At 34.7% G+C, this 14,647-nt stretch overlaps 1 protein-coding gene across 1 annotated transcript; it reads right to left on the bottom strand.

Annotated features, from left to right (window-relative positions):
* Positions 1-1,126: 1,126 nt before the first annotated feature.
* On the bottom strand, positions 1,127-9,451 carry LOC110021140 (nuclear poly(A) polymerase 4-like). The gene is made up of 10 exons (XM_020719495.1): positions 8,464-9,451; positions 8,278-8,355; positions 6,616-6,723; positions 6,289-6,351; positions 6,051-6,212; positions 2,980-3,093; positions 2,824-2,886; positions 2,419-2,748; positions 2,176-2,340; positions 1,127-1,961 (listed from the first exon to the last, which is right to left on the bottom strand). The coding sequence occupies exons 1-10, from the start codon at positions 8,584-8,586 to the stop codon at positions 1,134-1,136; spliced, it is 2,034 nt and encodes a 677-aa protein (XP_020575154.1). The 5' UTR covers positions 8,587-9,451; the 3' UTR covers positions 1,127-1,133.
* Between the last annotated feature and the right edge of the window lie 5,196 nt (positions 9,452-14,647).

Below are 14,647 nucleotides of genomic sequence, written 5' to 3'. Positions count from 1 at the left end.
ATATGATATTTTTTATTTGTTTTCTATATGGAAGGCAGAATGTCTAAGTTATGATAGCTAATCAATCTATATTTAAACTAATCCAACCAACTTAAAACTCTTAACTAAATAATCCTTTATTTGAATCTTAACCACACTTCATGTACAATTTTATAATAAAAATTAATTAAAGCTAAAATTAAAACTGAATCCCAAAATCAGCGAAACAGCCAAAATTTAAAATTTTGCAATGATATAAAAACCAAGTGCATCAAAACATAGCATATTCATTGCATGTCCAAAAAGAACTTTGAACCTTACCGTATTGCACAAAATTTCTCTTCCAATCAAAATTTAAAGCTTTGCAATTTAAACAGAAAAAAATAAATTAATTAAATTAAGGGTTACCACAAAAACCGAACATTGTATTACCAATTTTTCCAGGTTATACACTTATCAAGTTTTAGTAAAACCAAACCCTAAACCTAACCTAGCACAAACAAAAAATAAAATTAAAACACAAACTTCAACAGCCCTCACCCAACTAAAATCCCCAATTGATTAGTAAAATAAATATTACAATAAAGATTAGAAGCAACACATAACCTTTTCCCTCAAGCTCGTGGCAAACCAATTGTATGTAGAAGAATATTTTCTGATAGTTGTGGCCTCCAATCCTTTGTTTAGCTCCCACCAGAACCAGTTTAGCACATAAACCAGAAGACCAAAACAGTTTAAAACTTACCCTTATAATGCGCCACATTATCTCTTTCTGCAGAAATAGATTTTATCGTTAGATAAACAGTACCTATCGTTCAGTCCTTCAGGCTGTGGTTGTCAAGCTCAACCTGTATCCAAGAAGAAGAAGAAGAAAAAGAAAAACCAGAAACAGGACGGTATAAAGATAACACTACAAACTTCAGAACCAGAAATGCTGAATAGAATTCAAATGCATGCCTCATCACCGGTTTCTGTACAGATTCAGAGTTCACCCCTCCATGAGATTTCATCGCTGTCCCAAGCATGGCATTTTTCTTCACCCATGAAATAAAGAAAGTGGTAAGAGCATAATATACTTAGTAAGCAATAATAACAGCACATCAAACCAATACGATAAATATAAAAGAATGAGATGGTTAAATAAAACCTCATGTTCATCCACTGAGCCATTTTGAAGTACCGGAATGCTCTGATTTATGCCTTCCACTTTCAGCAGCACCACTGCAGTCACATTCGGCAGGTTGCAGAATAGCATCTGCCACATCATTAGAACTGGACACATTTCCATCCACAACACCAGAATACTTTAAGCTCTTTGCCCGTTCTTCAGATTGTCCAGATTGAGCCTCTGGTGATTCCATCAGTTTTACAATGGATGAAGACCTGTCACAAGAACCATCCACAGAGAGAGCCATTGGGGTGCAGCAACCCGGGTTAGGAGAAGCAGAGCATGATGCACCACCATTAACTCCACATGGAGTTTTCAAGCATCCTCTACTGCCAACAGATTGTTCGGGCGAAGGCGACTTCCTCTTATTAGGGCTGAGCGATGCAAGTTTTTCAGGACTTGATCTCCCATCATCCTCTTCAACACTCATTTTCCTCTTAAGACTTCTCTCTGAAGATCCGCCATCACGTTCATCCTCTCCACCATTAACTTTCTCTGGATTTTGAAGATTAGTTGGTTTAGAAGGACGAGGTCGCTTGTAGCCTTCCGGAAAAACAAATGAAGGAATCTGCTTCCTTCTAACATGGGAAACATTAATTTCCATGCCAGGTTTCCAGAACATGTACATGTTGACAGAATGCTTAAATTCATCCACCGTTCCGCGAATATCAAATTGTTGACCTTCTTGAATCCGAACCCCTTGTTTCCTTTGTAATCCCATGAAAAATGCACAGTGACTGCACCGCTTAGAACTGTCAACATACTCATTAGGATAAGGGTGACATTGTAGCATCCCACAAGTGTCCCGCTCAATCTGAAGGAGAAAAAAAAAGTATTAAATGATAATCAGAAACTACAGCAGAATTAAAATGTCAAACTTTACATTATGAAGCATATATTTTTTGAAAGAATAAAAAAAAAAAAAACCCCAAAACCATTTGTTCAAAATCACTGCAAATATCAAGAGGGAGCTCTAAGCATGGACTTCTATCTTCTATTGATCATAACCCTCAAAATATAGGATCTACCTTGAGAGTCAACTGCCTCAATCGAGATTCCACCCAACCCTTCCATATACGCAGGTCATCTGAATCTGTGGCAACGATATCAACCTGAAGATAATTCTTATATGAATCAAAAAAAAGGTACGGTTCAAATAATGCATTCCAAATAGCCTTGTTCAGCTCAATCTCCTGTAAATGATGAATGAAAGTTAGAAATAAAGCTATTGAAACAAAAATTATATTAGTTTATAGTCAAATATTTCTTACCTCACAGATTCTGTTACCAAACTGGAACTGCTCAATCATGACACGAAGGGTGCTGGTTGACACATTGTAGCTAGAGTTCATGCACGGATACGCAGGCGTAATTATAGGCATCTGATGAGTTCTGTCCCTCGGGTTCTTACGTGGGTCCCAAACAGGAAAACCAAGTTCATCCTCCTCAATGGCACACAGCATGACAGGATTTGGCCAGCGCCATTGAGTATATACTCTAAAGAAACGAGACACTAACATACTAGATACAGCATTTGGATACAACTGGCAAACACGAGCTACTAATAAAGCCCAATTAACACCCCCTAGAAATCCGGTAACCTAGCATGAAAAAGCTAGTGAAATATGGTGCCAATTTGAAAATCAATCACATGAAAAACATATATAAAATCATACATTTGAATATACACCACGCCTCTTAGCCCAAAGCTTTAAGCATCTGAGAGTTGTTCGAAAATTCTAATAAAGAGAGAAAAAAGAGAAACAGAAGGATTAATGATTTCAAAATCATTTAAAAGTCCAACAAAATTATAATGGCAAAAATTTATTAACCTCAACATTGGGAACAAGCCTGAGAATCTGATCAGCTACTCTGCAGCCATTGAGGCTTCGAACCGTTGGTTCATCAACATTATATAGCACAGAACCATGAGAAATGTCCAAATCCTGTATGGAACCAATGAATTGTATGGAGGTATGCAGCAGAAACAATACAATAAAAATGCATATAATTTAGACTGTTCAATAAACAGCACAAAAGCATCAATCATGCCACCAAAAGGGAAGTACAATAAACCTTAAAAGTAATCTAATGAAAAACTCTGATAGAATACACCTTGAAGGAAAATTTACTAGCGAGAACAAACAAAGAATATGAATAACCCAATAAAAAGTAAAGATACAATAATGATGCATAACTCCATAAACATCTATTAAAAATTTTGAGTATGATTAAATATATCTTAAATTAAAATCGCATAGCCCAAATGAAATGAATCAAATAACTTATGATATGGAGTCAACACATGGTTATAAAATCCTATCATATGAAATCAAGTAAACAACACATGAAACTCATTTGACCGGGTCAAAGACCAGTAATATATACTCATAGAAACACCATAAAACATCCAAAGACATCACACACTACCTACAATTGAAAAAGATAACGGGTATTTTGGGAGCCAAACCTTAGCAACTTCATCTAATGTCTTCCACCCTAACTCATCCCAACTCAATGGCATCTCAGAAAGTTGACAACCCCACACAAATGAAGTTAATCAGGCAAATTTTCCCAAAACCAATGGGCAGAATATACTAGGAATAAACTTGTTTCTGATTATTGAAGTAAATTAGTTCAGCATGCGTCATAATGAATCAGCCAACGACAGAAAAGTATTATGAATAATATCAGGAGAAATATTGTAACTAAATCATGCAAAAGATGTGATAAACTCATATACTTGCACATAAAAAAGATTATGTACTTGCAGAAGTATGTATGCTCAGTAAGGAAGATCAATTGGGAAACATGAAGAGAATAGATCTAGCCCTAACACTGGGCCAAAACATAAAAATCTTGGCTTAAAAACATTGAAATTAAGTCCGGACCAAACTTTAATTCCGTAATTCAAAACTGTCAAATCAACATGCTGTCCAATTAAAGTTATCATCATAAACAAACAGCCAAAGACTGTTCAATAGAAAAGAGCAGTTACAATACAATACCAAGCATTTCCAAAAGATTGCCGTTATTGTTTGGAGAAAAAGGTTGGAAGAAGGAAAACAAATTTCAAAAGAAAGAAAATCAAATGAAACATCATCTAATGTTCTCGTGGAAGTTAGAGAAGTCCACTTTTAGCAATAACGAATAACTTTGACTGTAATAGAGCAACCCATAATCACAACTAAAAAACAAGTAGTTAACCAGGATGACATTGTAATCAAACCATTGTCAAAATTATTTGCTTTACAAAAACTTGAAATGATGATAATATCAAAATATAAGAGTAGAAAAACAACTAAAAAATTAAAGTAGACATCTGGCATTCAAGCTTTTTACGGTTGCTAACAAAAAATGCAAGTGCATTATCAAATATAATAGCTAGGTCAAAGTAAAATGGCTACCTAATACATGAGGTTCTAGGTGCTTGTCTTACTGAAATGGAGCACTTAAAAAATAGTTTTCTCTATGTAAGCCTAGTTCTATAATGCGGAACATTTTTTAAAGTAAAATAAATAACATCACCTTAAATTAAATTTTAATGTTTTGTTGTATTCCAAGTTCAAAACAAGATAAATATGTTGTCATAAGCAAATCATCCAAAATACATAACAAATCTTGAAAAGTTAAACACCATAATTTTGTAGCACAATCCGTCTTAAGGTCTATTTGGGGCAGCTGCAGCTTATCAATAATCTATTGATAAGAACCTAATCTGGATAAGTTGTTGATCAGCAGCTGATATGGATAAGTTGACTGATTGTTTGGTTTGTGTTGTTGGAAAACAACTGTTTTGTTGTTGATTTTGGGTGAATAATCATTCTGCCCTTGTTCAGTAATGTTATTCACAACAGAACTGTCATAACAATATATTTGAAACTTGAGATGCAAAAAACAACTTAATATAGTACAAAAAAAAAAGATACATACCTCACTTAGCAGTGAGTATCAAGATATTAAAATTACAATTAAAATATGATAATATTAATTTTAAAATCTGTGCCAGCTCACCAACAAGTAATCGAGAAAACAAATCTGCTACAAATATGTCGATAATTGAGCTCAACGGGATGACATGTCCATTGAAATGCATTAAAAACAAAAAAAAAATGCTTAAAGCTAATGGTGCCAATTTCAAGTATGTTGAGGCCCAAACCCTTATTTCTTGATCATAGTTACGCTTAGGATAAGGAAAACACGACATTCGAGAGGTCCAGATGATCGGCTCCCACTGAAGAAGAGTGATGAAAAAGAGGAAGGATAGAGGACGATACCAACGGGACACAGAATAAATGAAGGTATGGGAAGCCGATTCGGGGATCTCGAAAAAGAGAGGAAGGAGATAGTCGAGATCTGTTGATAGGAGCAATCGAAGGAGAGGCGAGGGAGAAGTTGCCTAGGGCAATAGCAGTCGAGCGAGGGCGGAGACGGGCAGAAGGGCGCAGAAGAAAACATACCCTCGAAACATGATTGAAAACGCGGGTCGCATTCGATCCCGCGGCCGCTTTTATTAAACGATGTCAAACGCAAGTTTCAGATAAGCATCCCAAACGCAGAAAATAAACGGTCAAACGACATTTTTAAAATGCCAAACACACAAATAAGCTGCGCCAAACAGATTTTTAGTTTAATACTTTCTATCATCTACTCCTTTCTAATCATCATCCATTCTTTTTCTTAAACATTGAATTTACAAGCCCACCGCTGCCAATTTATCTATTCTCCATATTCAACCTCTTTGTCCTGAAGATTTAATATCCAGACTTTTAAACTAATACACAAAATTTTAATTGAAAATATGTCAAAGAGATAAAGGCAACAGATAGCAGCTGCAATCTCTAAAGCCAAAGGCATGACCAATATACGGTTAAACACCATAAAATGATCCACAAAGATTTACCTCTGGAACTACGAGAAGGGATACACTTGCATATAAAAGGTCAATAGATATCCCATTAAACTTGAACTTCATTACAGGGACATGAGCATCCGGAACAGGCTGAAGTTCAGTAACTTCTTCCCTTTCAGACAAAATTTCATGCAAAATGATGAAGAAGTCCTCCTGCGCACATTGAAAAGCCGCTTTAAATCAAGGGTAGGGTCCAAGAAATAAAAAGCCCTAATGATGAGAATTTAACCTCTCGATTCACATATGAAGGACCAATGCAAAGTGTATCAATATCAGATCCTGGTCCATTAACCTGTCACAACAGACGAAGGGAAAAAAAAAATTAAGGCTATGCGTGAAAATAAAATGAGAAACATATAATTATAAAATTGGATATTTGAGACACAAAGCAGTAAAAAGACACCCATTAAAAAAGATAAATTGTTAAAATAAACACAGCCGTTTACTGACCTCACTTAGTCTTGCCATTATATTAGTAAATGCATGGCATCCACCAAGCATTTTAGAATTGCAGATAGTAAAAGTTATGTAGACTCACATTAAAATATTCTCTTACCCCTAACCGATAAGAACCAAATGTAAATAAGACGGCATTTGCGTCCTCAACCATTTGATCGGTATATCCTCGCTGACTTGTTAACTGCTTCACCCAGTTCTTTACAATCTGCAGTGAAAATAAAAAAGTATAGAAAATACTTAATGCAGAAGACAATTAAATATATAACCCAGTCAGATGCTAAAACATAAATTTGAGGCATTTACATAAATACCACTCAATTCTTATACATTTACATATCTAACACCTAAAAATTCATATTTACAAGCATGCCACTCAAATCTTTAACATCACATCAAAAACACCACCCTCGCTACCTTTTTAAAAGTGAAAAACACCTTTTTCCTGCATAAATTTATGCCTCCAAGTAGTTATAAATGTAAATATCAAAATTTGGGCGTTAGATATGTAAATAGATAAGAATTGTACGGAATCTATGCAAATTTTAAAAAATTTTCTATAAGGAGTATTAAATTCATCTATAAACAGCATAAATAGGCATGAGCATTGGGAATAAAATCATATCGAGTTACAAATAAATCTAGACCTATATTAGAAAAATCATCAAATAAAAAAATGAGCGACAAAAAAAAAATCATCTTTAGAAGCAGGAAAAATGTAGTAAACTTACTAGACGATACCACAGCAGTACAAGAGCTACCAAAGTAATAAATCGACGTCAAATTAACTAGTTCTTACGTAATTACAAATCAGGTGTTAGATATGTAAATACATAAGAATTGCATGTAATCCATGCAAATTTTAAAGATTTCTTTTATAAGAAGTACTAAATTCATCTACAAACAGCATAAATCGACATGAGCACTGTGAATAAAATCATATCGAGTTACAAATAAATCTAGAACTATAATAGAAAAATGATCTAAAAAAAAATGAGCAACAAAAAAAAAAATCATCTTTAGAAGCAGAAAAAATGTAGAAAACTTACTAGACGATACCACTGCAGTACAAGAGAGAACAAATAATAAACTGACTATAAATTAATTAGTTTTCATGTAAAGAAGACTCCGATTTGAGATGATGTGATCAAATTAAATATGAAGTAACTAGTTAGCATTTTGACTTCAATATGATTACTTCGAGTTCAAAGTTCAGTGAAACTTTACACAAAAAGAAATGAAAGTTAACTACTAACTAAAGAAGCATACTTTTCCCAAAAAAATCAAAATTATATCATGTGTCGAGTTCAAATTTCAATAAAAAATCTAAGGGATCAAGCTAGGACATAATAAAGAGTTATTCAAAGTGGCTTGAAGTTTAGTAAGTGAAAATGATCCATGAGAAGTAAACATTATGAAGCTGTTAGAAGATAGTAGATATCGCTTAAATATTAAAAGCGAATAAAACCTCATTATAAAGAGGAAAAAGAGATGCTTGACACTAATCATTAAAAAAAATTATGCTTATCATAAGCCAGGATCCTTGAACCTTGGTTTAGTGTATATAAAGATATAATTATGTAAATCAAAGAAATTTCACAAGTTCCATTGACGAATTTATCACATTATGCTGGCACAAACTGATGGAAATATGGAAGCGAGCCCATAATTCATAAGAATATGACAAAACATGTATTATTTGTAAAAGCTTGAAAAAGGAAAACATAAAAATAAGACAGGATAAATGAATTATAACAGTTACCAGATCTAACTGTCCTAGAACCTCCTCCCTCCGTGCAGCTTCTTCTTTGCTCTCATAAAGTCCAGCCTCAACTAAGAACTTCATAGGGACAATCCCATATCAGAAGAAGAATGCAACGAATGGAAGACAGAACATAAAAGGAAGCACGCAGAAGAAATAAAAAGGCAAGAATTGAAAAAAACATACCTTTTCCAACTCCGCAGATCTCTGAAGATCTGTCTCCGTTGGCCCTGCGACTGAGATAGGCTTCGTCACGCCATACTGCTTAAGGCCATGCGCCACCGTGCTCCCAGACTCCGAACTCCCCATCTTAAAACCCTAGAAGATTAAAAAAAGTCTACAGAAAGACGCTAGGAACACTTCCGACAACCCCAGAGATAAGCACTAAAATCCTAGAAACGATGAGATCTAATATGACAAAAAGGAAACACCCAAGAAATCACTCTAATTCTAAAAAAGAAAAAGATCAGTTAAACAATTTAAAATAGTATATCGTCATAACAACAGGCCTACACGGGACGCAAACCGTAAATAGCAGGATTAAAGACCAATCAATCAATCGAAATCATAGAGATGCTTCGTTTCTGTGACGATCAGGTATGATGGCCTGTACACTTCAAGAAGTCAATTCATGGGCCTGAAGTTTCTCCAAACAACAAAGATACAACCCTAAATATCACCTAAGGAAGATAACGATTAAAAATTTCCTTTCCTGTACGAAGATATCAAGAATCGCCGTTGAAGATACCAACGAATGGTGCTTCCAAATACAACGATTCTCTCACCGCCCCAACCCAAACAAGCGCCAGATCCCGCGAACCTGAAACCCTAGAAAGCCGAAAACCCCACAAATCCGAAGCGGAGAAAATTGCAAACGATAGGTGACGGCCGATTGTCACCGAAGAAACATAGAACAGGGTTGGATGAGCAGATTCCGAAATCGTAGGTTAGAGAGAGATGGCGCACGGCAGGCGGCAGGCGGCAGGCGGCAGGCGTTACGTGGGAGCCTTCAGAAGGAGGGGGGCCGTAAGAGAGGAGAGATATTATTTTCTGAGGAAGAAGAAAGCCGATATCGCGGGAGCTGACGCGTTTCGGCGGCGACTGCCGATAACCGGTTTCCGAGAGTCGGGTCGGAAGTTTCTCGGAGGAACTCGCGGCATTTCGAAATAATTTATCTTCCTATATCCGAATTTACAGGATATTTTTTTTATATATAGAGTCTGCAATAAAAAATTTAAGCATTATGTAACTCATTATTAGTATATATAATAATAATAATAATAATAATAATAATAATAATAATAATAATATAATATCATATAATAACTTATATATTTAATTTCTATTTTTTATTAATATCATATAATATTTCATTAATTTTATTAATGAATCAAACAATTATTGGACACTCATGATATAGAAGGAACCAAATAAGATTCCACATTAATCCAATTAGAATTAAAAGGATTTTGATTATATATGATCAACATCCACTCGATATTCATTAGAGTATGTCAACTTTGAAGAGGCCAGCTTTGGCGATAGAAAGGGTTTAGGGTATGTATTATTTTTTATTTTATTTTATTTCAATGTACTTGGTGATATATATCTAAATGGTGATATTTAATGGTGAAATATGTTAAACCTAAAAGGTTATGTATGTAATTCTCCTTTATAATTACACAAATGATACATAAAAATAACAAAGGAATAATTACATACACAAGACATAGAACATTGTTATTTACAAAACTATTAGATTCCTTTTAGACGTATACAACAACAACAACAACAACAAAGCCTTAATCCCACTACGTGGGGTTTTTTTACTATGTGGGGGTCCTTTTAGACATATGATTCAATATAATATGTGATTTCATACAGTGGGATAGAACTTGTGAAAGAGGTGGGGGGGTGTTGAAGATCTTTAGATAGTCTTTTTCATTCAATTATGGCCAAAAAAGGGATGAGGAAGAAGAAGCATAAGCTTATTCTATCCTCTTTTATCTCCTATCTATACATCGTAGAGCTTATGTGCACACACAAGGCTCTTAAAAATAAATAAAAGACTACATTATATGTCGTATTGTACTAGACTTAGAGATACCCGCCGTTGCTAAGATTATTGACATGGATGTCAGACGATCAATAAATAGATATGTATGATATTGGAATGAAGTATTCACTCTTCTGCCTTAAAGAATTGTTCCTCAGGCTCAGTAATGCAACTAGATAGGTATTGAAGGGCTTTAATAGTGTCGGCGAGCTCAATAAAAGAACTCTGAGAAGTATGAGTGAGCTCAGCTGGTAGAGCTCGCCTTGAGGTTCACGAATAGTGAGCCATGTCGGAGGGACTCGCTTGAAAGTCAACGAGCTTCAAAGTTCTTGCTAGGTCATTTAGAGTAACAAAATATTTTGTAGCTTGTCACCTCCAAAAGTATCGCTAATGAGTATGGTTGGCCTGGTCAGAGTAAGGACATTAACTACACGGTTAATGGGCTCGATCCATTAGGGTCATGAGACCCATTAAATACTTGAGTTATCTTGTAGCTAAGAATATTCATTTTTTAAAATACATTTTGTTTCCCAATTCTCTTAAATTTTAAATGGAAAGTTGCGAGTAAGCCTTAGAGAACAAGAGAAAATGAGAGAATATCTCGCCTCTATACATGAGTGGATGGGTGACAAGATCGCAACAATCACTTTGCCCTATTTACGTTCGTCTAAACACATAATTAGTCTTATTTAATTGAAATGGTGTTCTATACCACCAATAAGCTTTTTATTGATTGTGCTTTGAAGAGTAGTTGCAATATTTTACTGCCAAACTCCGACTTTCCTTCCTATGGGGGCTTACAAGCTACACTTGTAAGGAGTAATCGTGAGTGCTCTATAGTAGTTGTGGATTGTTTCTCATCTAAGAACATTTAATTTTTAGGTGGTGGAAGCAACTCATTCTTGTATTATGCCCATACATAATATAGAAAGATTTTATCTTGTCGAGTTACCCAAGGAGCACATGTAGTGCGATAGGAAATGAGGGATGAATTATTTCAATCATGAAGATGTATGCTTTCCCAAGAAGTGGTGGAATAGAATGTGACGAGTTTGAGACTTCTCTGTTTTGTAGGGTATGTTGTTGTTGGCCTTTTGGCATTATTAGACAATAATTATCATATCATTTGAGACAAGTACCACATGGATATTTGCAATGCCAGTCGATGTCTCGTTATGTGGTATATAAGACAGAGATAATGTCAATAAAAGCATAATTAATTATAGTGGTTATAAGAATAGTTTTTCATGTTAACTCCTTATATGATATATAATAATTGTGCAAGTCCTTATTGAAAATGTAAGTTAGAGTCTTCATTTTCTTGCTCTTTCATTTTCTATTGAGAGTTTATCATTACTTTGATCTTGCTCCAATGAGAAAAATCTCCAAATAAGAGATAAATATCTTAGAGGAACTACTTAAAGCAATCGTGCATCAGAGGCTGAAAAAAGAAAGTTCTGAGAGTTTCCAAGGGTTGAAAGAGAATAATGACAAAAACCATAGTTCGAAGCCCGTCGAGGCAGAAGAACTATCCGATCATCTTTTGAGAAGCACACCAATTTCTATTATGGTCTTGGAAGAAGATCAGAATGAAATGACTCCATAAGAGATGCTCGCACTGCCAACCCCAAAGCTTGCTCTTGAGGAATCATCAACAGTTGATCCAGAGAATCCACTTGAGGGCAATTTCTTACACTTTTAATGACATTAAGAGTTATTTGATATTTACAACATTCAAATATAATTTATGGTTTTATATCCAAAATTTGAGGATATTTTATTTATAGATATTCTACAAGAATAAAATAAGGCGTTGTAAATTTATTCTTAATTAGGAATATATCTATATATATATACATATAGCACTTAAAATACAGTAATTTATATATGATGCTTCATCAACAAATTTCATCTATTGGCACAAATCTCAGGGTGTCTTTTGATTAAAAAATATTTTGATTAAAATTAAAAATCATCTATAACTCTAATTTTAGCCAACTTAGTCAAACTGAACGGCTCGAAGAGACAAACACAATGATACAAAAAATTGGTCAATTCCTAGTCTAATCAAGCCATTAAACCATATATGTAGGCTTTGGGTAGTTAGTTGGAGGGTCAAATAAACTAGGAATTTGATGTACATATAGTCAAATCAAATGTCTCGACGAGAGAAATCCAACTAGCTTAAGGTCACTTGATTTTGAGAAATTTAAGGGTCTAATGTCATCAAAAATAGATCTTATGATTAAAAAAATCGATGTGGACCTTTTGCTTAGGTGGTTACAAGAGTTATTCACCAAACAGTCCAAAATGCCCTCCCTTGGAGCCTATAAATAAACACAATATCTTCACTTGAGGGAGGGAGAAGGGGTTGAGTTCTAATGTTGTTCTGCACTAAAGACTGAGAGATAACTTCTGACCTCCGTAGCCGTTGTTAACCATCAAACACTACTCGCAGGTCACCGTTGATGGCTTCCAGCCCCCCTGTTGCGTTAAGTGGTGATCCTTGTGGTTTAATGAAGTACTCTGGATATGACTCAATGAAGTACCTCGAACATGGCATAATGAAGTACCGTGAACATAGTGTAATGAGGTGCCCTTAACATGGTGTAACTATGTACCCCGAGTATTATGCAATGACCTATCCCAACACGTCATATTGAAAATTTGGTGATAAATCCGAACAACAACTGCTTGCAACTATAATACTTAGAATAGATGACTTTCTCCATAGTTCGGAAATTCTATCCCTACGTTGTATACTGAAAAGTGATGATTTTAGTGTAAAATAGTAAAACCAAGAAAAGAGATGCACCCACAAACTAATGTAGCACCAATTAGAACCTTAGGCCCAATTAATGTTATTGCAGCTGCCCACTATGACTTACATGACTAATTGCTATAATTATAACTTTCCACCGTAGTCTCTGCGACCAACCGACACTCTTTTATTGACTTATTATGACTTATGTGACCACTTACTATTATAGCTACACACTAAGTCATTTGTGGCTAACTGTTTTTACTACAACCTTCCACTATAACCCCTGTGGTCAACTGACTCTTGCAGCAACCCATTGCGACCTATGTGACCAGTTACTATTATATCTATCCACTACAGCTTATATAGTTAACTGTTGTCATTACAATATTTCACCATATCCTATAAGGCCAACAGATGCTCCTGCACCTACCGACTACGATGTATGGGGTCAATTACTTCTATAAATTTTCATTATGGCCTATGTGGCTAAGTAACACTCTTGTAGTTACCAACTAAGACCTACATGGTCAGCTACTGTTACTTCTCCCCATTATGACCTTTGTGACTAATAATATTATTGTAGTTACCAACTATGATTTATTTGGCCAACTACGACTATGTGGGCAACTGTTACCACAATTTTTAACTATGACCTCCGCAACCAACTGATGTTAATGTAATCTCCAACTACCACCTATATGAACAGTTGACATTTTTAAAGCCGCTGACAATAACTTTTATGGCTAATTATTGCATTTATAGCATGCAACGATAACATTTACCACCCGCTATCACGACTATTGCAAAGAACAACATTTGTTATAACACAATTGCAGCTACTAAAACTAAATGACCATTGTATACGTGTAATTATTAACCTTGTAATCTCTTCCTCTCTAATTCAAGAGAAACGTGAATTCATTTACTTACAATCATATAGTATATTATTTTGACTGGACCATGCCTCATGATTTTTATCTTTTCTAGGGGTTTTCCATGTAAAAAAAAACTTGGTATCTCCTCCTACTTTTCAATTATCTTTGTACGTACTGGATTTTCGTACAGTACTGAGACATTAAATTATCACCCTACCGTCTCAAATCTTTCAGCATGCAACAATATATATAATATCTAATTTTCTATTTACATCATATACAATTTCATTAATTTTGCTAATGAATCTAATTCAAAGCTTAATAAAAAAAAGACAGATTCAGATCACACAATTGTTGGACATTCCCAAGATAATAGACACCAAATAGGATTCCACACTTATCCGATTTGAATTAAAAAGATATTGATTATGATGAGCACCAATAAGATATTTATTAGAGTATGCCAACTTTGAAGATGCCAACTTTGGCAATGACTTCGGTCATACGTCATAAAGGATTTGGGTATATATTTGAGCACCAATAAGATATTTATTAGAGTATGCCAACATTGAAGAGGCCAACTTTGGCAATGACTTCGGTCATACGTTATAAAGGATTTGGGTATGTATTATTTTTTATTTTCTCTCAATGTCTTTAATGATATATATATATATA

The sequence above is a fragment of the Phalaenopsis equestris genome, unplaced genomic scaffold, assembly GCF_001263595.1.
Source record: "Phalaenopsis equestris unplaced genomic scaffold, ASM126359v1 Scaffold000123, whole genome shotgun sequence".
NCBI classification, from domain to species: domain Eukaryota; kingdom Viridiplantae; phylum Streptophyta; class Magnoliopsida; order Asparagales; family Orchidaceae; genus Phalaenopsis; species Phalaenopsis equestris.
Note: the sequence above shows the minus strand (reverse complement) of the source record. Positions and strands in the feature narration are given on the sequence as shown.

Excerpts from the sequence above, each read along its gene's own strand:
- LOC110021140 (XM_020719495.1), bottom strand. The coding sequence starts at position 8,586 with ATGGGGAGTTCGGAGTCTGGGAGCACGGTGGCGCATGGCCTTAAGCAG. Across the intron at positions 8,356-8,463 it reads GATCTGCGGAGTTGGAAAAG|TTCTTAGTTGAGGCTGGACT; the intron begins GTATGTTTTTTT and ends GTCCCTATGAAG. Across the intron at positions 6,213-6,288 it reads CTTCATATGTGAATCGAGAG|GAGGACTTCTTCATCATTTT; the intron begins GTTAAATTCTCA and ends CAATGTGCGCAG.